Source organism: Bubalus bubalis, chromosome 2 (assembly GCF_019923935.1).
Source record: "Bubalus bubalis isolate 160015118507 breed Murrah chromosome 2, NDDB_SH_1, whole genome shotgun sequence".
Taxonomy (NCBI): Eukaryota; Metazoa; Chordata; class Mammalia; order Artiodactyla; family Bovidae; genus Bubalus; species Bubalus bubalis.
In genome coordinates, this window is record NC_059158.1 from 119,940,908 (window position 1) to 119,968,512 (window position 27,605).

At 33.5% G+C, this 27,605-nt stretch overlaps 1 protein-coding gene across 2 annotated transcripts in view; it reads left to right on the forward strand.

The window, feature by feature from the left end:
• The window catches only part of DPP10 (dipeptidyl peptidase like 10), a 793,501-nt gene that overhangs the window by 738,904 nt on the left and 26,992 nt on the right, over positions 1-27,605 (forward strand). For both annotated transcript variants that reach the window (XM_025277255.3, XM_025277261.3), the window contains exons 16-19: positions 861-982; positions 2,308-2,355; positions 11,918-12,016; positions 12,124-12,193. In XM_025277255.3, coding sequence (XP_025133040.2) covers positions 861-982; positions 2,308-2,355; positions 11,918-12,016; positions 12,124-12,193 — 339 coding nt within the window. The remainder of the gene's footprint in view (positions 1-860; positions 983-2,307; positions 2,356-11,917; positions 12,017-12,123; positions 12,194-27,605) is intronic.

Here is a 27,605-nt window from a genome sequence, read left to right on the forward strand (position 1 = left end):
AAATTTTTAGGGAACTTGGATCTGAAAAATTATATGACAGAGTAGAGAGAGAAAAGTTAAATTCTGTGTGTGACTGCCACACATTCATAGTCTCTTGGTGGCAATAGTTCTGCAATATTGTGACTGAAATAAACCATATACTTGAAAACTGGCTAAAATGGTGAATGTTGTTTTACCACAGTTTAAGAGAAAAAAAAAGCTATGATTTATCATAAGGATGAAACTAGCTAATGTGTTTAAGTGCCTATTATATTGATCACTTTGGGTGTAAAGGAAAATTTGGGTTTATAATGAACCCAAAATGTTTCAAGTGTGAAGTTGTGACTTCGTGAAGTATAGTATACTCTGTGTTTTATTCCAAAATGAAACTGAAAATATTTTGTCCAGCCAAGTTTTAAAAAATGTATCATTAGCAGTGTTTTTGTCTAGCAGCACAGATAATTTATGATTATTCATAATTTATTATTTCTCTCAACTAATATTATTGCTAGTGACTATTTATGCTTGTCTGTGTGGGCAGTTTCTTTTTAGACTTTACAAAGAAATATCTATAAAAATATAACTAAGAATAAGTTATATTTAGTCCTAGGAAAGTCAGTTTCTTTAAAGCATATATAACCATATACATGCTACATATGTATAGGTGTTCGTAATTTTAATTTTTTTACCGAGAAGAAAAATGTGTATGTCATAACATTAGTAATGGAAATTGACTTTGCATTTTTATGATAAGTGATAATTTATGAGGAACTTCAATGTAAGTAATACTGTAACTTCTTTATGTTAATATTAAAATAATGATACCACACATTTAAGTACATGGAATAGTAGTATTTCTCACTTTCTTCTTCTTTCCCCAGTGCTTCTACTGAAGGCTTATTGAATCGTCAATGCATTTCATGTAATTTTATGAAAGAACAATGCACATATTTTGATGCCAGTTTTAGTCCCATGAATCAACATTTCTTATTACTCTGTAAAGGTAATAGTTGATTTCTGTTAAAATTTATTTTATCAATTTTGTTTGATCAGTAGCTATTACTATCAGTAGTAATGATTACCCTTGATCTATGATTTTATATTCCTTGTTTACACAAGTTTTTGTTAAAAAGTAATAAATAAGGGTTTTTTGTGATATAAATTTTATCTATTACTTTATTTAAAAGACAAAAATTGGGAGTAAGTCAGTATATATACAGGTACATGATCAATACATGCTATTTTATATGAATATTTTTAAAAAGTGATAAACATTTACATTAGCAAAGTCATCCTAGAATAATAAACTAATTTACCTAGACTTTAGGAAAAGCAATACTTTCCTTGTTGAAATAATGGCTTTGTTGTTAAGAAATTTAGGATCTACAAAAATTTAATTCTTTGAGTCTAGCCTCCTTAAATTTTGAGAAAGTGTGTTCACCCCAGTTATTTCTTCTATATGATAATAGTATGCTAGGTCTTACCTAGTGGTATAGTATGTCTAGGTTATACTAGTAGGAATCATTGTACCTTTAATAGGATACTCTGTTGAAATGGGAGATATCCTTTTATAATGTGATAGATTGTTACAGCTTTAGCTGGTATCTTGTGCAGTCCTGTTTTAAGATACCATGAGGAATAGACCAATACTTGCTCTTTTTCATTATTTTTTTCTCTTGACACCTTAAACAATCAAAAAAGAGATGTACTTGTTTGATGACACCAGAGAAAAACCATTAGCCTCCAAACAGAGTTCATTAGAGAAGTGAAGTTTCAAGATATCATCTTATAGCTACACCTGAATTGTCCAGTGTATTTGAAATAATATTCCAGTTAATATATTTTTAATTTAATATAAGATTAGCTTTGAAATTTAATTTGTCTTGTGGATGGAATATTTCTAATATGCATGCATTCTTTATTTCTTGGCTGAGTGGTAAATAGAATTTAATCTTGGATGAGAGGGTAAAAGGTCACAGGTTTGGGAATCAACTGACAGATCAGTGACTATTCTATTAAAGACTAGAGAAAAAGACAGTAGGGTGCATTAGATTGGCTAAAACCATAGAAATACTGACCTATATGGCATTTTAGAGAAGGGAGGATCTTAGCAATAATCTTGTAAATAGTTTCTTTCCCCATATGTTTTTACTTTTCTGAATAAAATATGCATAGAAAGGAGTGAAATCTAATAATCTGATTTCTATTTCATTATGTTTTAACTATGAAATGCTTACATGTGGAAAAAAAGAATTCTGTCATCTAGCCTTCCAATAGTTATTATTTAGATGTCTTTAAAATGTTTCTACATATATTTCTAAAATCCAGGTCCAGGGGTTCCAGTGGTCAGCCTACATAGCACAGACAACCCAGCAAGTAAGTACATGAACACAACAATGCAGAAGAGTCATGGTTGGCATCAGTCTTTGATATGATCTTATTCATTCTGAGTTTTGTACTCTATAGAACCTTCTTCAAAGGAGCCCTCAGATTGGGGAAAGAGGCATAGGTACCATCAATATGACATTGTGTGTGTAAGAGAAATAATAAAGCAAATAGGTCAGGCTGCCTTATAATTGGAGTTGGATCTTATCAATGTATGCCCGAAATGGGGTATCTCCTGTATCTAAATTGACTGAGGAGTGATTGATAAAGTTCATTTAGGTACGTTTCAGTCTATTGACCCATTAGGGCTCTGGTTTATTCTTTCTTGAACCTCATGCAGATTATTTCTCCAGATCAACACACTTATTTTAGAAAAAAAATATGAAAAATGTATTGTTTCATATATTTTATATCCTGTTTATTTTAGTTATCCATGACTAGTTTTACATATTCATTTACATTTTTATATATTTATTAAATTGCCCATTATCTATTGAGTGAAGACTTTATTAGGATATATGGCAGAAACTGGGTGTTCATTGCTAGTAAGATGTGGTCAATGTATTTAAGAACTTTAACAGTAAAGAGTATAAGCACAAACACGATTGAGCTGATCTGAAAACTGAATAGCCAAATTACTTCCTGATTCTTTTTTTCCTTATTTTCATCTATCCTTCTTTTCCTTCTTTCATTTAAAATTTATATTTAATCAATACCCTCATGCTATAATGATTTATCATAGACTATTATAATCTATTGTGAAACTTAGTCTCTCAGTCATGTCTGATTCTTTGCAACCCCATGGACTATACAGTATATAGCCTGGAATTCTCCAGGCCAGAATACTGGAGTGGATAGCCTTTCTCTTCTCCGGGGGATCTTCCCAACCCAGGGATCGAACTCACGTCTCCCACGTTGCAGGCGAATTCTTTACCAGCTGAGCCACAAGGGAAGCCCAAGAATACTGGAATGGGTAGCCTACCCCTTCTCCAGTGGATCTTCCTAACCCAGGAATTGAACCTGGGTCTCCTGTGTTGCAGGTGGATTCTTTACCAACTGAGCTCTTGATTATAGGGAATCCCATAATCTATTGTAATGGAGGCTTATATTTATTAAGACATTTACTCCTCAGAACACCCCTGATATTGTTAATTGCATCACCCGCTTTTACAGATGAGGAAATTGAGTCCCAAAAAGGTTAAAAAACTTGGAGAGAGTCACTCTAATATAATAGATAGCACAGATGGGAATCAAATAAGACATGCTGACTCCAGAATAGGGTTTATGATCATCACTGTAAAGCTTATTATATTGTTTTTGTCTCTCTCATGACATCAGTTTAGTTCAGTTCAGTCGCTCAGTTGTGTCCAACTCTGCGACCCCATGAATCACAGCACGCCGGGCTTCCCTGTCCATCACCAACTCCTGGAGTCGACTCAAACTCATGTCCATCGAGTCAGTGATGCCATCCAGCCATCTCATCCTCTGTTGTCCCCTTCTCCTCCTGCCCCCAATCCTTCCCAGCATCAGAGTCTTTTCCAATGAGTCAACTCTTCATTCACGTGAGGTGGCCAAAGTATTGGAGTTTCAGCTTTAGCATCAGTTCTTAAGTATGAGTCTTACTTAAATGCTTTGACTTAAAGGAAAGATAATACAAAAATGTAATGCTGAAGGACAAATACAATTTTTAGAGGCCAGAGGAAGAGTATTTACACTTTTCAAATACCACCATATGGAGACATCCAGCCTCATAGAAAAAGACAAAACTTCTAAATAGCGAATGGAGTTTTGTGTGATTTTGGAAATCATTTAGCACATCTTCTGGTTTCTACTTATCAGTGTAAATCCTAAAAAGATTATGGTAAGAGTATTAAATCTGTTGAATATTAACACTGAGAGCAACAATAATGATAATAAGGGCAGTATATTTGATTAAATGGAAAGAAGATTGAATTTCACAGATATAAAAATTAGTGTATAAAGTGAGTCTGTCACATATCTTTTGTGGGTATAATCTCATAGAATCTATTTCCTTGTAAAAAAACTAGCAAATGAATTTTCTGTGAGGATGAGCTATATTTGCAACATAGGAATTACTTGATAAACAACTATTTGTGTTACATTGCATATTCTGCCAAAATGATAACTTTTTTAAAATTTCCAACCTGAATTTAATTAATTATATTCTATTGTTAAAAGTGGATGTTGTTGTCTAATAACTTCTGTTACAAATTGTGACACACTTTTGTCTCAGGCAAATCTTTCATATTTTCTCATTTATAATTCTCTTAGTCTCAAGATCAAGAAAATAAATGAACTGTAAACAGTGATCAGGTGCTTAATTTTATTTTTGAAAAACAACTATTTATTTATATAAAATTTAAATTTGATTGTAATTAAGTTTTTGGGTTAATGGATCTTCTGGTTAATCTTTATTAAACTAAGTGAAAAGTTAGAGGCTCAGTTAAGTTTGACTCTTTTCAACCCCATGAACTGTAACTCACCAGGCTCCTCTGTCCATTCTCCAGGCAAGAATACTGAAGCAGGTAGCCATTCCCTTCTCCAAGGGATCTTCCCCACCCAGGGATGGAACCTAGGTCTCCTGTATTGCAGGCAAATTCTTTACCATCTGAGTCACGAGGGAAGCACCTGCTAAATGAATGAATTAGTCATAACTCATTTGGGGACCATGAGAAGTACAATAAAGCATCAAAAGTATATTGAAAAAATGAAAATAAAAAACAAATGTGAAAAACCTTTAAACTCACCAGTTATCCAAAAATGCAAAGTAAAACACTACCAAATATTTTTTCCTAACAAATTAATAATATCAAAAAATTTACATTGCTAATGAGGCTCTTATAACTTGCTGGTAGAAATATAAATTACAGTAAATCTTTTGGAAAAAAATAGCCATAAGCATTAAATCTTTTGTATCTATTTACCCTATATTTTTCTTTTTTATTGGTTTATACTGAGAAGATAATTCTAAATAGAGAAAATTATAGATGTACTACTGATAATAGTGAAAAAAAAACACAAATAATGAAAGGTGGGATTTGTAAATAAACTTTAATGGCGTATTAATTTGTGCTCTGAATATCTTTCATTAGTCTTTTCAGAGCCACTCTTAACTGTTTTTTCTCTCCCATGGTCTCTACCCAAGAAAGATTTTGTTTTGATGACTTAAGTTCTGCAGCTATTTACTGCCAATTGGATTCAGCTAACGCAAATCCTATAGGTGACTGAAGAGAGGCAGAAAAGTGATTTTGGAGTCTGTATTTCTCCAGCATTATCCCTGTGGAGTCATCCAGGCTGCTGTGACTCTTGGGTGAAAGTCACTGTGGGTCTTTCATGCAACCATCTCCAAGTAACTGCTCTCTCTGACCTACACACCAAACCACTGTCATGAGCCCTGGGTTGTGATACTATCCCTTATGGTCCCTGTGCCATTTTCCTATATTTGTAAATGGTCCTTTATTAACATTTCATCAAATTGTTCTAATAAAGTTGCCATTAGTTCCCCACTAGGATTAAAAATAAAAATATGTTTTTAAAAGTCAATTATTCAAAACTGTTTAAGTTATATTTCTAAATGATTGTGCAATTCAAATACTTAGGCCACTTTAAAAAAAAGTACTTAAAAATGCATATAAAAATTCTGGAAGACAACATTTGCAAACAGTAAAAAGTCTTGCATTTATGTGGCAGCCTTTCAGGTGATTTTTTTGTTCTCTTTTCTTGAGTACTTTCCTAATTTTCTACAATGAACATATATTACCTTTAAAATGAAAAAGAAACCCTTCATTAACATGTTTGGTGACTTGGAAAATGTATAAATATGCAACATTTTACTTAGTATTTCAAAAGTCCTTTGTCTTATATTTCTATGATTCTTTTCCTCTTTTATATTTTCATTTTTCCCCTTAATTATTCATTTATGCTTTATTTCTTTTACTTTAATTTACTTTTAGTCTCTTTCCTTTCTTCTTTTGTCTGCATTGTATATCTTTCTTCTCATCCCTCCTTTTACTTCCTTTCTACTTTCTTATCTCTCCCTCTTTTCCTTCTTCCCAATTTTCTGTTCTTACTTTATCCTCTTTTCTTCCTCAATCCCACAATTATATCGTGTCTTAATACTGTCTTCTCTTTATAAAGTTTCACAAAACTTTGTATGAAATATGTTTTCTGAAAATATCATGAAAAAATTGTTTGCTTTTGGAAATGACTTTATTATCTTCTGTATTTTTTCCTTAAATAGAATTTTATTTCTCTGTGACCATGGATTGATTTTTTCCCATGAGCAGATAAATATCCTTTGATTTAGAAGTAAAATTTTCAGCTACCTCTTATCTCATGTAATTTAATTTTTCCTGTTCATTTTTGGTAATAAAAAAGAACCATGATAAATTATTCATATATTACACTCATATCAATACCTCTAACTCATTTAGTCAACTAATCATTTTAATACAATAAACATATTTTCCACTTTAAAAATCCTTATCCAATAAGATGACTTCTAATTAAAGGTATAAAGGAAAAATTTAACAGTCTGTAAAAACTGCTGCTTATGTAGTTAACAAATATCAGATGATTTCTTTTGAATCCAAAATGAGTGCTTTTATCTATGATTAGGTTTATTAAGTGCATTTTTATGACAGGTCTTAAACATTATAAATTCTGAATCCTTAACGAAAGTATATAAAATTGAAACGTTCACATTTTAAAATTTATAATTGAGTGTTTGGGATAGATTCCTTGAAAATATACTATTATTTAATAATCAGAAATTTCTTATATTAAGTCAATAGAAGAAATCTCTGGAATCAGCTAATTTCCCAAATTCGTATTATAGAAAGTGATACTTATTTACAGGAGAGGTGGTTTGATGTGTCTGAAATTCACACAGAATTCTCAGTCCAAAGCAAGAATCAGAAAATCTAATGCTTGTAATAGAATATAATAATTTCTCTGGTAGAAGTGTGCACCTTTCAAAAAAAAGGGGGCGGAAATCAGTGGAAAGCATTTCTGGAAGAAAGAATTGGAATACACAATCATGACACATGAAATATTTACATTTGCAAGATAAAAATTGTTCATTGTGGCTGGAACAAAACATTTAAGATAAAAACAAAAGATATAGGCTACAGGGCAGGCTGGAGCCAGATCATGAAAGCCTTATGTTTTATTCTAAGGAAATTGTATTTAACAATAAAGTATCAATGATAAGCCATTGACAATCAAAAATAAATATTCTTACTTGGCCACAGAGTACATGGAAGTAAACATGGCCTCTTAGCCAAAAGACAGAAAATAAAATAATTTTTTTAAAAAAGCTGTGTAAAATACATGAAATAACACCTTTCAAACGTGGGACAGTAGTCATGATAGGGTCCTGATTCCTGAATGAAAGGAAACCAATGAGATTAATGTGGCAATTGCCCTGGTTTTCTGGCCAGAGTTATTTTCTGAAATCCAGTGCAATGAGGAAGAATGAAATAAGTGTATAAGAGTACCTCAGAAACAATGGAGACAGAAATTAAACTCTGAAGGGTTGAAGCTTTCGAAATGTTGGGAGGGTAGATAACACTGGAACAGAATTCCCTGGAGGCAGAGAAAGAACACCAGGAATCTGCATAGAGCTGTGGGGGATCATCTGTTGCTGAAAATACCTCGCTGAGTATGCATAGGAAGACACTTTGTGCTTGGGAAAGCCAGAACTCACACAATGCTGGGGTATATTAAAGTTCCAACTAATCAGAACACTGGAATGTTTAGAAGAGATCCCAGAAGAGTCATGCCTTTTGTAGTATAGCTTAACAAGTCATAGAACAAGGGTCATTCAAACTCACACTAAATAAAATATTTTTAAAAGCTTTTAAATAATTAAGCTGACCTCCAAATAGCTTAAACATCTGCTATAACAAAGACCAACAATTTATAAAAGAACAGAACAATGTTTAGAACTCAACAATATAAATATCACAATGATTAGAATCCAATAAAACATTACTGGTTATGTAAAGAAGCTAATAAATATAACTAGCTAGAAAAAAGAAAGCCAGTGAATTGAGACAGATTCAGATATGATTAAAATTATGGAATCCCCTGATGAGTACAATAAATGGGCAATTATAAAAATATTGAATGATATTAAGAAAAAATGAATGTAGTGATAAAATAAATATAATATATTTTAAGTTTAAATATATGAAATTAAAACTTTACAGAAAAATATTGCAAGCAAATTAAACACTGCAGAAGAAAATATTAGTGAGTTTGAAACATTATCTATAGAAACTTCAAGACAGAGAAAAATGATGAAAAAAATGAACAGAGCCTAGTTAACTTAGGCTAATATCCATATCTATAATATTTTAAACTCAGAATAGAAAAATATATTTGATGAAATAACATCCAAATCCAAATCTGATGAAAAATATGAAATTGCTCAGCAAACCTCAAGCAGGATACAAATTAAAAAGACATCCACACATTATATACATAGTAAGAAAGCCAAGAATGACTGCAGACTTCTTATCAGAAAAAAAAGAATGGAGAAAAATCTTTTGAATACCAATGGAAAGCAAAAATAAAACAAAACCAACCTAGAAAAACAAACTTTGAAAATATCCTTCAAAAGTAAAGCCAAAATAAAGAATCAAGAAGAATAGAAACCAAGAATCTTTTGTCATCAGACTTGCATCTTTAAATAACACAAAGATCAAAGAGGAATTTACTTATTAGAAAAATAATTGGAAAATATTTGAGCCAAATGAAAATGAAAACACAACTAATCTGAATTTAGGGATACTTAAAATCCCCTGGATAAGGAAATGGCCACCCACTCCAGTTTTCTTGCCTGGGAAATACCATGGACAGAGGAGCCTAACAGGCAAGAGTCCATGCAAGTCACAAAGTTGGACACAACTAAACAAGAACAAAAACATTGTGATTAGAAACAGGTTTATGTCTCTAAATTCTTATTTTATAAAAAAGGGAAATCTTTAAAATCAATCATCTAAGAGTCTGCCTTAAAAAACTAGAAAAAGAAGAGCTAAAGAATAGAAAGTAAGTCGAAGGAAGGAAATTAAAAAGTCAGAGTGGAAATAAATGATATAGAAAATGGATTGACAGTAAACAAAACATAAAAACTAAAAGATTTCTTAGAAGAATAAGTAAAATTGATAAAATTTTAGATAAAACCATAAAAGGAAAAGTGCACTATCATTTTCACTAATGAAATAGACAATGTTAATAACAGCTTCTACAGACGTTTGATGTAGATGATAGTAATGGAATGTTATAAGTAGTTTTAATGGTAGTAAATTTGACATCTTAGATAAAATGGGTAAATTCCTTAAAATAAAAATTGCTAACCATTCAAAGAATATGTATAATATATAAATATCCCATTATCTATTAAAATATTTAATTCACAGTAAGTACTCTTCCCATAGAGAAGGAAATGGCAACCCACTCCAATATTCTTACCTGGAGAATCCCATGGACAGAGAAGCAGACTGGCAGGCTACAGGCCATGGGGTTGCAAGAGTTGGACACGATTGAGCAACTAAACCACCACTACCATTCTTCCTAAAAAGAAAATTCCAGTACCAGTATCTTCACTGGTACATTCTGAGCAATATTTAATGTACTAATACCAAGCTCACATAAACTCTCAGAAAATGTAAAACCAGCATTGACCAGGTTCCAAAGTCAGCATAGATATAACAAGGACAAAAAAATAAATTTTCTCAGAATATTGATGCAAAATTTCTTAACTAAATACAAGCAACACAAATCTAATAATTTATAAAAGGGTAGTAACATTTAATAATTAATCAATGCAACTTACTATATTATTCTGTCAACAGCTCAAAGGATTTAGAAAAAAATTATAATGAAAACAATAATAATGTAATAATAATAACTGAAAAAGAAGAAATAAATGATTTAACTTAATGATTGTTATCTACAAAAATACTAAAACTGATATCATATTAATACTTGATGTTGAAGACAATGCATTTCTCCCAAGACTGGGTAAAAGTAAAGAGTGTTTGCTATCACTACCTCATTGTAACATTGTATTAGAAGACTTAATGAAATAAGGCAAGAAAAAGAAATATAGGTGAAAAACTTACCTTTATTTTTGGAAGATATACTTGTAAACAAAACAGAAATCAAATAAAAAATATGGAATCCACATATACTCATAATAATTTTAGATATAATGAAGGGATTTATCATGATTATAGTTTAATATACAAATATCACCTATTTTATATACTATAAGGCAATGCAAAATGTAAAAATAGATCAAAATAACCATTTAAAATATTGTTAAGAACTATATAGGATAGTTAAGAACTATCCTATAATACATGTAATAAATATGTGTCAGTCTCCTAAAATGAAAGTAAACATTTCCAAAAGAAATTAAAGACTCAAATATATATGTATATACACATATAGTTATTTATGGATTAAAGAGTTCACCATTTTTATATATAAAATATCCCCAATAAGTCAATGTATTTAACATATCAATCAAAATTCCAGCAATTTACTGATGCTTCTTTCACTTCATGTTTTGTCAATTCTTTGTCTCTTTTTCTTTTTTGGGTGTTTTATTTTTTATGTTGTCTATCACTATATTGTCAAATATAGTTAATTAATCCTTTCTTCAGCAGTATCTAGTATGCTATTAATCCCATCCAGTATTTTTAAATCTTAGATTTTATAATTTTTATGTGCCTCAAATTTTTCAGTTTTTTAGTTTTAGAATTTTAACTTCTTTCTTTTTAAATTGTTTTTTTTTCATACTTCTCCCTATTATCCTCAGTTTGTTTTTTTTTTTAACTTACTGAACACATGGAATTTAATTAAAATATGCTTTAATGTCATTGTCTATCCATTATACGCATCTGTAGCATTTCTGGGTTCTTTCTATTGAATAAAATCTGTACTCATCAAGGGTGATGTTTTCCTAATTTTTGCATGCTTAGTAACTTTGTATTCAAATTCAGCCACAGTGAATTTAAGTCATTGGATGCTAGATAGTTTTGTATTATTTTCAATATATTTTTAAGCAGAACAATAGAATGATCAGATTTACATTTTGAAAATGTAAACATGTTCCAAGTAAAGGGCAACTGGAGACAATTTCACTAAAATAAGGAGGCCCAGTTAGAAACTATTACAGTAATCCAAGAGAGAAATTATGAGAGGTTAAGGGGTGCCTAGGGCTTCCCTGGTGGCTCAGATGGTAAAAATCTGCCTCCAATGCAGGAGACTCAGGTTCAATCCCTGATTTGGGATGATCCCTTTAAGAAGGGAATGGCAACCCACTCCAGTATTCTTGCCCACAGAATTCCATGGACAGAGGAGTCTGGTGGGCTATAGTCCATGAGTTTCCAAAAAGTCAAACACAAATGAGTGACTAATACTTTCACAATTAGTGCCTATCAAATGGTAATGCTGGATAATTATTTGTGTTACACTGATTCTTAATCTAATTATTTGCACTATCCTTTCTGATTTATAGAATATTTTATTTTGGAAAGCAATTCTATGCTGAAGGAAGCTATCCTGAAAAAGAAGATAGTAAAGTCAGAAATTAAAATGCTTCATATTGACGACTATGGTAAAGTTTTGTGCATGCTTCATCATTCAAGAACAACTTTCTCTGCACCTTAGAGTTTTACATGTAAATGACTCTCCATCTTTAATATTTTGCTCTTTCTTTAAAAGAACTTCCTTTACAGTTGTCCTTTCCCAAAGATTTTACGGACCGAAACCAGTATGCTCTTCTGTTAATAATGTAAGTATTTTATTTGTTTTTGAAATAAAGGAATCTAAAAAGTTTAGTTTTTTTTTTTTATGTCTCACATGCCAATATTCTGATTAAACAACAGAAGAAATCCCATGTGTGTAGTTAAGCAGGACAGCTGTCAGTTGTGTGAGTTCCTCAAGGACACCACCACTAAATAATATGGAAGTGTGTATAATTGTTTTTGCTTCTTGCATCCCAAACTGAACTCAGTGTTACTCCTGGGAATAATGACATACATTTAGTTTATGGATGTCTGATTAGCAATTACTCAAGCTCTACCTTCCCTTTGTTTTTTTCTTTTTTTTTTTTTTTTTTAACTTTACAATATTGTATTGGTTTTGCCATACGCTGACATGAATCCGCCACGGGTGTACATGTGTTCCCCATCCTGAACCTCCCTCCCACCTCCCTCCCCATCCCATCCCTCTGGGTCGTCCCAGTACACCAGCCCCAAGCACCCTGTATCATGCATCTAACCTGGACTGGCAATGTGTTTCACATATGGTAATATACATGTTTCAATGCCATTCTCCCATATCATCCCACTCTCGCCCTCTCCCACAGAGTCCACAAGACTGTTCTATATATCTGCATCTCTTTTGCTGTCTCGTATACAGGGTTATCGTTATCATCTTTCTAAATTCCATATATATGCATTAATATACTGTATTGGTGTTTTTCTTTCTGGCTTACTTCACTCTGTATAATAGGCTTCAGTTTCCACCTCATTAGAACTGATTCAAATGTTTTTTTTTCTTAATAAATGATACTGGTCTATACTTTTTTTTTCTTTGTGATATATTTATCATATCAAAGTTATGCTAAATTTTTAAAAGTCATTTAAAAAAATTGTGGTGAGAGCACTTAAAGTGAGATCTACCCCCTGAACAAAATGTTAGGTATGTAATACAATGTTGTTAATTATAGGCACAAGGTTGTACAGCAGATCTCTAGAACTATTCCTCTTGCATGATTGAAACTCTGTTAGTAGCTCATTAAACAGCTACTCTGCATTCCTTCCCCTACCCGTCCCCATCTTGCTCTCTGCTTCTATGAATCTATTTTAGATGTCTCACTTAAGTGGAATCATGCAATATTTGTCTCCTTCTGTGATCGGTTATTTTAGTTAGCATAAAGGTACATCCGTGTTTTCACATCTAAGCCTTTTACTTTTTATCAGCTCTTTTGCAACATTGAGGAAGCATTTATTTCCACTGCCAAAACAGTCAGTTAAATTTGAATCATTCTTATCAGTTTTCCTTTTTGGATTTAAGACCAGCAGGAAGCCCTTCCCATCCTTAGAAAAATCTGACTCTTAGGTTTTTCCAACTTTGGAATTGACTATGGAATTGAAGGCATCCATACTTTCTGTGAGACTACGTTGTGACTGCATAGTATTGGGCACAGAGGCCTCTAACACCTATTGGTTAACCAACTTGATATTGATGTAGAATTGTTTTCCTGAGCGTAATCATTAATAGTTATTTTCCTTATTGAGAACCCAGCTAACATTGCTTTGACAGCACTTAAAAAAGAGTAGAAATGAAAATAGCATTTCTTGTTAGGACTACTGAATGTGGACAATAAGTCTGTGTAATCAAACTGTCAGAGTTCAAATTCCAGTTTTGTCATTCATTAACAGTGTATCCTTGAAAACGTTGCTTAACCTTTTTTAAGGCTCAGTTTATCCAAATATAAAATGAGAATTATAGTTTATCTTATGTTTTAAGGCTGCTTTTTAGATTAAATGAATTAGCATATAAACTGTCTAGTACAAATGACTTTTATAACTATTGTGATTATAATTCATTATTTTTATGCAGATTGCATTAATTTAGATATTTTGATACATAGAAACAATTTACCATTTCATTTTAATAAGTCAGATAGTACAGAAAATGCAATAGTTAATGGTTTTACTTCCTCTATTGTTTATTCCTAACCATAATACCATGACCTAACTTTCTCCTTTGTCATTTATGGCCAGAGGCCCTGGAAGTTCTTGACGTCTTCCTGAAAAAGTTGTTATTTGTTCTTATGTTAACTCATTCTTCTGTAACTTCTCTTTCATTTAGTTCTTTTTAATTTCCTCTTTTTTTATTGAAGTATAGTTGATTTACATTTCATGTATACAGCAAAGCTTTATATATGTTCTTTTTCAGGTTCTTTTCCATTAGGGATTATTAGAAGATATTTACTGTAGTTCCCTGTGTTCCTTGTTGCTTATCTATTTTATATATAGTAGTATGTATATGTTAATCCTAAACTCTTAATCTATGCTTCTTCACCCCACTTTCCTCTTTAGTAACTATAAATTTGTTTTCTGTGAGTCTATTTCTCTTTTGTAAATAAATTCATTTGTATCATTTTTTTAAGATTCCACATATAAGTGATATCATATGACATTTTTGTCTTTCTCTGGCTTACTTCATTTAGTATGATAATCTCTATTTGCATTCATGCTGCTACAAATGGCATTATTTCATTCCTTTCTGTGGCTGAATATTCAATTCTTATTTGAATTATATGTGTGATTCATTGGGGAAAATATCTCAGGCACTAAAATGAGAACAAAATGAAAAAAAAAATTCTCACCCTCATCTTCTGTCTCATTATACCTCCTTTTGGGAAAAGAAATTGTTCTTTGTAGTCACTGAGAAATAAGGCTTCTCAGGGGAAAGAACCCTAGTAGGCATCTTTCCTTGAAGCATGACTTCACATATGCAGGGGGACATATTGGCAGTTCTTCCCATTGGTATATCCTCTGGTTCCGAAGTGTAATAACACTTCGGGGGAAAATGTAGACAAGAGTTCTAATTCTCTTTGCAGCTTTGAGTCAAAGAATCCAGCTAGCTTGTCCTACCATCAGATTTGTGCTTTGGTCTGAGTGATTTTTAGTTCATGAAAGGAATATGAAGAATAACCCAAGACTCAACTCTCTTATTAGAAAGAGTCAAGTCTTTTTTAGAGGCAGGAGAGTAAAGATAGTGGTTTAGGAATAAGGTAGCCTTTAGGTTCTAATCTGAGTTCAAAGATTTACCAGTATATTGTTTAATTTTTTAAGCTTCAGTTTCCTTATAAATAAATTGAAGACAATAACATGGGATAATTTACATAAACATGTCACCATAGTGTCTGGAAGAGCATAAACATTTGTACTTAGTGTTTAATAAATTTTAACCATAAATATAATTATTATTAGTAGTAATAGTCTTTTTAATATTTAAAAGTATCATTATAGATATTTAATACTGTATTTTAGCATCCATAAAATTGGTTAATAGACATTATTAAAGCAGATAAGATAATATAGTTAGGCCTGTAGAGTTTACTTTGCTCCTGTTTTTGTTAATGAAGAAAATAAAAATGAGTATTAATTCATTATTTTTCATTTGTTTTCATATGCTGACTACACTAAATATTAATTTACATTATCCAAACTCCTTGATTTTCAGAGGTAAATTCTCATAAATTTCACATAATATAACTTACAAAGCCCAACTGAGGAGTTTTTTATTTTATATTTAAAAAATGATCTATTGCTTTGAGCTGCATGATAATTCCTAAAATATTTAAGTTTGGAAATCCATATAGGTCAGAATGGTTTTAAGTGTTTTTTAAGTGTTATTAGATAAAGTGTTGGAGAAGGAAACGGCAACCCACTCCAGTATTCTTTTTTTTTTTTTAATTTTATTTTGTTTTTAAACTTTACATAATTGTATTAGTTTTGCCAAATATCAAAATGAATCCGCCACAGGTATACATGTGTTCCCCATCCTGAACCCTCCTCCCTCCTCCCTCCCCATTCCATCCCTCTGCCACTCCAGTATTCTTGCCTAGAGAATCCTGTGGACAGATGAGCCTGGTGGCTGCCATCTATTGGGTTGCACAGAGTCATACACGACTGAAGCGACTTAACAGCAGCAGCAGCAGATAAAGTGTCTTTTAAGTGTTAGATTGTTTATAATATATAAACTATATAAATTTATATAAATATATATGACTATATTATATATTTATATAAATATATATAAATTATATAAAATATAATCTAAAATTAGATTGTTTATAATATAAGGTCATTTGTTCCCTTTAAGATTAAATCTGTGTTCAGTGATAAGTAAACTCACCACTGAAAAAAAGAAAATAATAATAATTTGTTTTTCCTTAAGTGGGAAATTTGACAGTCAAGAATAATAAAACAAGTAACTATTAAGCTAAGAAATGATTTAGTGATTTTGGTATCATTACTTTATTGCTATTCTGTGCAGTATATCTATTACCTGACAGACCCCGAATCACTTCCTCATCCATAGAGATGCATTTACATCCAGGAAATTCTATAATGAGTGCATAATTGGAAACCAGCTGCAGCAATCTGAAGAGGTGAAGGAAAATTGGCCTTGAAGGAAGTAGCTTCTAGCCATTTGCAATCTTCTTTCTGCTAAGTCTTCATTATGGAACCTTAGAAGAAATGATCCTCTGATGACCTCTCTGTAGCCATATTTTTCTGAAACTCAAACCTAATTTCATGATATTGAAAGTATAGGTGAATCAATGGCAACTGAATATTTTACTGTAATAAAAAATCTAAGAAGCATAGCCTTGACAAATGTTTCTCAGTAGCCTCTGTGTGGTCATGATCCTCTTTTCATTTCCTACTTCCCTATTGCCCTTCTGGATGCCTAAATGTCTTTCTCTAGTCTTTCTCTGTAGTAGAAGTAAATATTCAGATAAATAATTTGTAGAATGAAATTATTATATCATGAAATATTTTAGCATCTTAAGAGAGAGATGTTAAAATTTTTATTTTACATATTCCATATATTAAATGATACCTTACTTATTTGTATATTTCTCCTAGCAACTAGTTTTGCAGTCACTACTCAGTCATGCATTGAGTGAGTAGATAAATAATGTCCAGAAACCAGATAAACATGGTTATTACCACAGTGCCCCACTGTGTCATTTTAATTTGAGAGTACTACTCTTTTTTATCTAGTATTTTTATCATTTAATCAATGGTATTCATATCAGAGTCCTACAACTTTGTCATCTTAGTGGAACTGAGTTGTTTGTCAGCTCTTTTGTATAGTTAATCTGTTAAAAAAGCAGGATATAATTAATTGACACATTGGATAATCCAGCTACTCATCTCCAGTAGTCAAGATAATATCACTACTTTTTTCATACACACATTTTCCTTTCAATAAACAATACAGATATTGTTTAAAATGTTGAATACCAGAGGTACCTTGTTTTGAGTTTTGAACCTATGGGATCATCCAAGAGCCCACAATCTTCCTCAAGTCCCACACCAGGAAGATGGTACATCTGGACTAGTCAATTCTAATCTGCCACCCTGCTCTCTACCTATACTTCCTTTTCTGTGATTAAGTGCTATATCATCTCCTAGCTAGTTTTTGGGAGAAGGCAATGGCACCCCACTCCAGTACTCTTGCCTGGAAAATCCCATGGACGGAGAAGCCTGGTAGGCTGCAGTCCATGGGGTTGCAAAGAGTGGGACACGACTGAGCGACTTCACTTTCACTTTTCACTTTCATGCAGTGGAGAAGGAAACCACTCTAGTGTATCTTGCCTGGAGAATCCCAGGGACGGGGGAGCCTGGTGGGCTGCTGTCTCTGGGGTCACACAGAGTCGGACACGACTGAAGTGACTTAGCAGCATCAGCAGCAGCTAGTTTTTATTCCACTGGTGCTGGTATGAATTTTCTGAGATCCATATCTGAAAATGTGGCTCTCCTGGGTAAAATACTCTCACTATTATTCTTCAGTTGATTTAAAGTTCATATTTCCTAACACAGCATACAAAACAATCTTCATCTGATTTCCACTTAACTCTCCATCTCATTCTGACTCCATCCACCCTCTAAAGAAGATTCACTGCTCTAGATATTTTTGAAAACTGTTTTATTATGGGAAATACTAGCTTCTCAATCATTTCTCTCTATATTTTCCCACAATCTTCCAGTGCCTTTAGTTTCCTTTTCCAACTGGAAAAGTTCTATTAATATTTCAAGCAATACTTTTATATAACTCTATGTACACCTCTGTCGTAATGTAAAACCACACTAGGTTACAATATTTGCTTTGCTGTCTCTTCTTTTAAACTGTAAACTCATTCATGATAACAGCTCTTTTTGTATTGTTTTGTCTTAACACAGTGTTTGGAGCATTTATGTTCATAAAATATTGATTGAATGAATGGGTATATGAATGAAGGAACCCATGAATTAGAATAAACAAAGAAATTAATCAACCCTAAGTTAGTCATCAGGAATGACTGATGTCATAGTAGAGAAAAAGAGAGAAATAAATGATCTGAGAGTTTATAATGTGTTACAATTAGACTTTTGGTTGAGTAAATTTCTCTGCAGTTTTAGTTTCCCTCTCAGAAAAACATGAGGTGAGCTTCTCATTTCCCTTACAATCTTTTTGCATAAAGCTAAATAATTGGTTTCTGTACTATCTTTTCACTGTTTCTCTTTTGATTATTGAGCTTATCTTCTTAAAGTAATAGGATTTAATAATAGCTACTGTTTATTGCTTACTGTACAAGGGACATCATGCTAAGGATGTATAAATACCATCTTTAATCCTTATAGAAACCAAGTGAGATAAATATAGTTGTCCTCAGTTTAACACAAGGAAACCATGAATTTATATAATACATATATCCAAGATCATGAACAGGACAAAATTAGGGTTTGAACTCAAGGTGTTTTTAATTTTCTTTTCAGACCAGAAAGCTCTGCTTTTTTAAAATTACATAATAGTCTACCTACATATTCTATTATATGATAATTATCATTGGAAGATTATCAAGAATGCTGTCCAGAATCAAAAAAGACTTCTCTAAAACCAAAATCATATGACCTTTTGTGCCTTCCACTTAACAGTTTATAATAACCTCTGGAATGTAATATTTTCCACCTGCCTCATGTTAATGGTTTGGTGTAAAGTAAAAATTCCAAACATCTTGAGTAAGTTCCTAGAAGGTCCACATGAAAGATCAAATACTCAGTCTGCATTATTTCATATAATTCCAAATTCTGATCAAAGAATTCACTTTATGGGACTTCTTTCTATTTATGATTTATTCTTTTATTCTTTTTATTTATTATGTGGCTTCATAGACTTTTGAGCAGATGAGATTGTTAGAAGTAAGCTTGTTTCACTTCCCAAGAAAAAGACATATATTTCAAAATTTCTATAACATTATTTAAATATGCACTTGTTCATGCCAAATACATACCTATTTCACTTAAAGATAGAACATTTACTGAAAGTATTTGGACAAGAGAGGTAGCTAGTACTTCTCTCAAAAAGTCGTTATTACTGCTTTGCTGTGTAAGGAGAGTCAAATTTTAAGTTACTGCTTTTCTTCATTCTTGTTCTTGTTCCTCATTTAGGTGGATGTAAAATGTACTCACATTGTAATACCCATGAAATAATTAGGAGAAGTCAATAGCATTTAATCTTGATAATGGAAATGGAGAAGGTGATCATTGCTTTTTATATTATTCTTGAACAGATTAGACCTTGTTCTTCACAATCTATAGATAATATGTCTTAATGTCAATATTAAATTCTAGAGTCAGTCAGTTCAGTTGCTCAGTCATGTCTGAATTGTTGCAACCCCATTTCTGCAGCACGCCAGGCCTCCCTAACCATCACAAACTCCCAGAGTTTACTCAAACTCATGTCGATTGAGTTGGTGATGCCATCCAGCAACCTCATCCTCTGTTGTCCCCTTCTCCTGCCTTCAATCTTTCCCACCATCAGGGTCTTTTCAAATGAGTCAGCTCTTCGCATCAGGTGGCCAAAGCATTGGAGTTTCAGTTTCAACATCAGTCCTTCCAATGAATATTCAGGACTGATTTATTTTAGGATGGACTGGTTGGATCTTCTTGTGGTCAGGGGACTTACAAGAGTCTTCTCCAACACTACAGTTCAAAAGCATCAATTCTTCAGTGCTCAGCTTTCTTTATACTCCAACTCTCACATCCATACATGACTACTGGAAAAACCAAAGCTTTAACTAGATGGACCTTTGTTGGCAAAGTAATGTCTCTGCTTTTTAATATGCTGTCTAGGTTGGTCATAACTTTTCTTCCAAGGAGTAAGTGTCTTTTAATATCATGGCTGCAGTCACAATCTGCAGTGATTTGGGGGCCCAAAACAATAAAGTGTACCACTGTCTCCACTGGTTCCCCATCTATTTGCTAGGAAGTGATTGGACCAGATGCCATGATATTAGTTTTCTGAATGTTGAGCTTTAAGCCAACTTTTTCACTCTCCTCTTTCACTTTCATCAAGAGGCTCTTAAGTTTCTCTTCACCTTCTGCCATAAGGGTGGTGTCATCAACATATCTGAATTTATTGATATTTCTTCCAGTAATATACTCACCAGCAGAAACACAGGCTTTGAAACTGTAAGAAGGAGTCTGGTTAGAAGCATAAATAAACTTGTCCATATCAAACAGCTGGAGTAACAGGCAAATTTGGCCTCGGAGCAGAGAATGAAGCAGGGCAAAGGCCAATAGAGTTTTGCCAAGAGAACACACTGGTCATACAAACACCATCTTCCAACAACACAAGAGAAGACTCGACACATGGACATCACCAGATGGTCAATACCGAAATCAGATTGATTATATTCTTTGCAGCCAAAGATGGAAAAGTTCTATACGGTCAGCAAAAACAAAACTGGGAGCTGACTGTGGCTCAGATCATGAAGTCCTTAATGCCAAATTCAGACTTAAATTGAAGAAAGTAGGCAAAACCACTAGACAATTCAGGTATGACCTAAATCAAATTCCTAACGATTATACAGTGGAAGTGAGAGAGAGATTTAAGGGATTAGATCTGATAGAGTGCCGATGAAATATGGACAGAGATTCGTGAAATTGTACAGGAGACAGGGATCAAGACCATCCCCCAAGGAAAAGAAATGCAAAAAAGCAAAATGGCTCTCTGAGGAGGCCTTACAAATATCTGTGAAAAGAAGAGAAGTGAAAAGCAAAGGACAAAAGGAATGATATACCCATTTGAATGCAGATTTCCAAAGAATAGCAAGGAAAGATAAGAAAGCCTTCCCCAGTGATCAGTGCAAAGAAATAGAGGAACACAATAGAATGGGAAAGACTAGCAATCTCTACAAGAAAATGAGATACTAAGGGAATATTTCATGCAAAGATGGGCTCAATAAAGGAGAGAAATGGTATGAACCTAACAGGAGTAGAAGATACTAAGAAGTCGCAAGAATATACAGAGGAACTGTACAAAAAAGATCTTCATGGCCCAGATTATCATGATGGTGTGATCACTCACCTAGAGCCAGACGTCCTGGAAAGTGAAGTAAAGTGGGCCTTAGGAATAATCACTATGAACAAACCTAGTGGAGGTGATGGAATTCCAGTTGAGCTATTTCAAATCCTTAAAAGATGATGCTGTGAAAGTGCTGCACTCAATATGCCCTCACATTTGGAAAACTCAGCAGTGGCCACAGGACTGGAAAAAGGTCAGTTTTCATTCCAATCCCAAAGAAAGGCAATGCCAAAGAATGCTCAAACTATGGCACAATTGCACTCATCTCACACGCTAGTAGAGTGATGCTCAAAATTCTCCAAGCCAGGCTTCAACAATACATGAACTGTGAAATTCCAGATGTTCAAGCTGGCTTTAGAAAAGGCCGGGGAACCAGAAATCAAATTGCCAACATCTGCTGGACATGGAAAAGCAAGAGAGTTCCAGAAAAACATCTATTTCTGCTTTATTGACTATGCCAAAGCCTTTCACTGTGTGGATTACAATAAACTCTGGGAAATTTGAAGGAGATGGGAATACCAGACCACCTGACCTGTCTCTTGTGAAATCTGTATGCAGGTCAAGAAGGAACATTTAGGACTGGCCATGGAGCAGCAGACTGGTTCCAAATAGGAAAGGAGTATGTCAAGGCTGTATATTGTCACCCTGCTTATTTAACTACATGCAGAGTACATCATGAGAAACGCTGGGCTGGATGAAGCACAAGCTGGAATCAAGATTGCCAGGAGAAATATCAATAACCTCAGATATGCAGATGACACCACCTTTATGGCAGAAAATGAAGAAGAACTAAAGAGTCCCTTGATGAAAGTGAGAGAGGAGAGTGAAAAAGTTGGCTTAAAGCTCAGCATTCAGAAAAGTAAGATCATGGCATCTGGTCCCATCACTTCAAGGCAAATTGATAGAGAAACAGTGGAAACAGTGGCATACTTTATTTTCTTGGGCTTCAAAATCACTGCTGATCATGATTGCAGCCATGATATTAAAAGATGCTTACTCCTTGGAAGAAAAGCTATGACCAACTTAGACAGCATATTAAGAAGTAGAGACATTACTTTGCCAACAAAGGTCTGTCTAGTCAAGGATATGGTTTTTCCAGTAGTCATGTATGGTTGTGAGTGTTGGACTCTAAGGAAAGCTGAGTGCTGAAGAATTGGAACTTTTGAACTGTGGTGTTGTAAAAGACTCTTGAGAGTCCCTTGGACTGTAAGGAGATCCAGCCAGTCCATCCTAAAGGAAATCAGTCCTGACTATTCATTGGAAGGACTGATGCTGAAACTGAAACTCCAATACTTTGGCCACCTGATGCGAAGAGCTGACTCATTTGAAAAGAGCCTGATGTTGGATAAGATTGAAGGTGGGAGGAGACTGGGACGACAGAGGATGAGATATTTGGATGGCATCACCAACTCATTGGATATGAGTTTGGTTAAACTCTGGCAGTTGGTGATGGACAGGGAGGCCTGGCCCACTGCAGTCCATGGGGTCGCAAAGAGTCATACACAACTGAGTTACTGAACTGAACTGAACTGAATATCAAACGCTCCCCTAGTTGTAACTCCAGGACATGTAATTCAATGAAAAATTATTTGTAAAGAAACAAGTGATCAGAAATATGAAGGTTATATTATTATTTTCCTATTGGAAGAAGATAGGAATGTGGACAAGAAACAGTTCTCTGACAGAAAAATATTCTTTTTTCTTAAATGATATAATGACTATTGGAGAAAACTCGTTCTGCCAAACTGCGTATTGGATAGTCCTTCCATCCGAGGAAATCTGTGGATGACAAAGTGAGAAATAGAAGTAACTGACCAAGAAGCCTTTGACCAATGGGTGTATTTTCATGTATATATTGCTTGAAAAAGGACAAATTTCATTAGCTTTTAGATATACTTACATTGCAACTGTATCATCGCAGACTATAAATTTCTATAACATAAATTTCAGATTAAGACAAGACAAACTAGTTTCACTCTAGTTTACTCCTATGTTAAACTCATGTTGTATTGTACAATGAGTTCTCTCCCAAAGAACAAAATCAAAAGTCTTGAAAATTCATCCTCCCTAAGAATTTATTGTGACACATCACAGCATCATTTTCCTTCCTCTTATCATGTGTTCCATTCTGTTCTTTATCCTTCTTTTCACACTCTTTTTTATTTTACTATATCTAAAATAAAAATGCAACCCAGCTCACAGTGAACCCACTCTAATCTAGCACTTATGCAGCTCAAGTGGATCTATTCTATGCCTAGAAAGAGAAAAGAACTAAGAAGACTACAAGCAATTTTCCCTGTGTTCCTTTCTTCCACGACCCAATAGATACAGATACCCTGATGTCCATGTAGCAGTTTTGAAATTCTGTGGTGTAGGAAAAAAAAAAATTCTGCCATTCAATAGATCTCTTGTGGAAAGTACTCTCACTGGTAAATATTTGCCTTTTATTTATTCTAGCCAAAGATTTAGTGGTAAGAAAATGGCTTTTTAAAAATGTACTCTACATGATATTAACTATTTACAAGCCTGGTGGCTCAGATGGTAAAGAGTCTGCTTCCAGTGTGGGAGACTCAGGTTCGATCCCTGGGTCGGGAAGAGCTCCTGGAGAAGGAAATGGCAACCCACTCCAGTATTCTTTCCTGGAAAATCCCACGGATGCAGGAGCCTGGCAGGCTACAGTCCATGGGGTCGTAAAGAGTTGGACATGACTGAGTGACTTCAGTTTCTTTCCTTCTATTCTATAATGAAAAAAAATAAATAAAAAGAATATATAATTGCCAGGGTTAACTGGTAACAAAGTCAGGACAAAAATCTCTCTCTTCTGAATATAAATTCACCTCTTTTCATGAATTCAAATAACATCATGTGAACCTGACAAACGTGTGCTCTGAACAAATCTCTTCACTTCAATTCAGTTTTTGTTATAGATGATGTTTTGTTATGTTATAAGGAAGTGGTTTGTTTTGCCATTTTAAAGGTCTATTGAATTTTATGTGTTTTGCTTAGCTTTTTTATTATTTACTCATATTGTGTATTTTTCATCTAAACAGACACCACTGATTGATTGTTCAATGTATTAATATTAAAACAGATGCCAAAGTCTGCCTTTGAAGACCTTAACTTGTAAGAAAACTTTAATCTTAATTTGATTTTGCTTCCTGTGTTAGGAAGTGGACACATTTAGTATTGCTATGGACTTTTCACTAGTTAAAACAGATTGAATTTTTCTTTTCATTAAACTTTCAACAAAAATGTGTGTCTGTATTCTCAACCTTGAAGCGCTGTTCTTTATATGAGTCCCCGGGGATTTCTGAGACAGAAAATAAAACAAACATGTGAGGAAAAAGATGCGGCATACAGAAAAAAAGCAAAGAGGAAGCAAATGCAACTTAGCAATTCTGTGTGGCCAACACAGTTGCAAGTTGTAGTACCCGTTTATTATATAATGGGTGATTTGGTCTATGGTACATTCCTATGGTCATCCCCACCACCACATATCTTGCTATTGCTGCCTCCTCAAATAAGTAATATTTTCTTGCCTTAATTTGTATTAAAAAAAAAATCTAGTATTTTCTGGTCAACACTTTGTGAAAAATTTTCCCTTTGCTCCTGCAAGCCTCTGACTTGTTCCTTATACTGACAGCGCTTACCATCATAATCCATGTCCTTTTATAATTAATCTTGAAATAGATATACCTGTATTCTGCACCAAAAAAGAAAGAACAACACACCCAGTTAGAGCAATGTGTTAAAATTGTTGACTGATAATGGACTGATAACATTTTGTGTTCAAACATTAAAAGCAGGTGAAGCAAGGTTGAAGTTTAAAATGGCAACTTAGAAAACAGAACAGAGGAGGAAACTGTATTTTCTTGATATTGCAAGCATGAGTAAGGAATTGAGTTTTTGCCTTGAAAAATCTTCAATCATTTGTTAATCATAAGTTTGAAAAATGTTCAATAAATCACATAGTAATTTTGTATTGCTTGCTATATTTCAAAAAGTATTTTTCAAGTGCATTATGCCACTTAATGCTTAAAAATTCCTTGAGGAAAGCACAGCAGATTTTACCATTATTTAAGATAAGGAAACTAAGTCTTAGTGTTTTAGTATCTTCCCTATCTATGTTCAGAGTGAAGTTGGGACTTAAACTGTCATGTACTTACTAAGCTTAAATGTTAAAGTTAATCCTTGTATCTTGTTCTCTGTGACTCATATTTTGCTTTCTAAAATTCTCAATAAATCTCCAAGCTTCAAAATGCAGGATTTATTAAGCTTTTCAAGGTCCTTTCATTTTAAACTTTACACGAGTCTACTTTCCCTGAAAGTATCTAGTTCAGCAAGCATTTTCTATATTCTCCATGCACCAGAAAATGTACTACACATGATGATTCATGCCATTTCTCAACTGGTAGGCAAGTTATATCAGTATCATCTGGAAATGTGGGGAAAAAATACCAATTTTAGACTTCATTCTGAATTAGGCAATTGAATTTCTAGGGAAAAGAATGTGGAGATGTTTAGTCATAATTCCTAATAATCTGACCAAGAGCTAACTGTGCAAAAAATAAAATGAATTAAAATTTTTTTAATTAAATTTTATAAAAGAGATCAAGATTGTAAACATTGCAGAAGGACAAAACAGATCTAGGTTTAGATCATGTAATCACTCTGAAATGTGTGATTTACAAAGGAATGGAGTAGGTCATAATTAAAACCCATCCATAGCGCTTGTTATTTAAAATGTAGGAATTAGAACACATGCAGTAAGTCGTCATTCAACAGACAGCTACCTCCCCAGAAAGGTTAAGTAACTCTTGGTAGTTTATAGTAAGTTAGTTAAAGGATCCTAAGTGGTTAGGTCGCAAAGGTCTTTGCATTAATTTACTAGGGCTGACATATAAAATACCAGACTGGGTATCTTAAACAACAGAAATTTATTTTGTCATAATTCTAGAGGCTAGACCTCCAAAAGCTAGGGTTCAGCAGGTTCTGTTTCTTCTGAGACCACTCCTTGGCTTGCAGATGGCTGCCTTCTCGGATCCTCTTTGTTCTTTCCCTTGTGCATGCCTGCCACTAGGATCTCTGTGTGTCCTAATTTCCTGCTGCAAGGACACAGGTCAGATTAGATTAGGGTTCAGCCTAATAGCCTCATTTCAATTTAATCACTACTGGAAAAGCACTATCTCCAAATACATTCAGATTCTGAGGTGGTACACATTACAGATTCAACATACAGTTTTTGAGACACAGTTCATCCCATAATAGCATTCAGTACATTTTAGTTGTCTGACATTTTGCCCTATTCCCTGTTTCCTCTTTAGGTCCCACTCAACCTCTGCATCTACTCAGTTCCACTTGCTGCTCAGAAGTTTTTTCTTTAGCAAACCTGATAACCTCAGAGCTTGTTAATGAGAATTAGTTTGTGCATTGGTGTATTTTAGTGCTTCTAAGCAATATATTTGCATAGACTTGAAGGCAAGTTTGGTGTCTTTACAAGGGAGTGTGTAGGGTGAAATTTTCTGGTATGTAGCCTATGAATCTGCACCTCCTGCATTGCAGGCAGTTTCTTTATTTCTGAGCCACTGGACCACTGGAGAAGCCATTGGACCTAGATAATCTGTGTGATTTTTATGAGAGTCTGCTTTTTTTTTTTTTTAACCTTTCTGTATTCCAAAGAGAATAAGTTATAAATACCACTGTAATGTGACATTTTAAAATTGTATCACCTTTTCCCTCTGGAGAGAATGTTCATGCTTTATAATCGGTGTGTCCTTCTTTACGTCTAGCTTTCGAATTTTTCAAACATATGTGTCTCTGCTTCCTTTTCTTGCTGTCAGCTTTAGAGATGAGAAATATCTTTTTCTCACTCTTTGCTTAAATTCTTCTCAGTGAGAATTCTGTCACAAGAAACAAATTCAGAAAATATTAATGCAGTGTTTCTTTTTAAATCTGATATGCTTTAGGATTGCCCATCTCTTGTTAAATTATTTTTAAGCCTCCACGACTGATCCTTCTTTCTATCAGATCTCTAACCCCTTGTATACCCT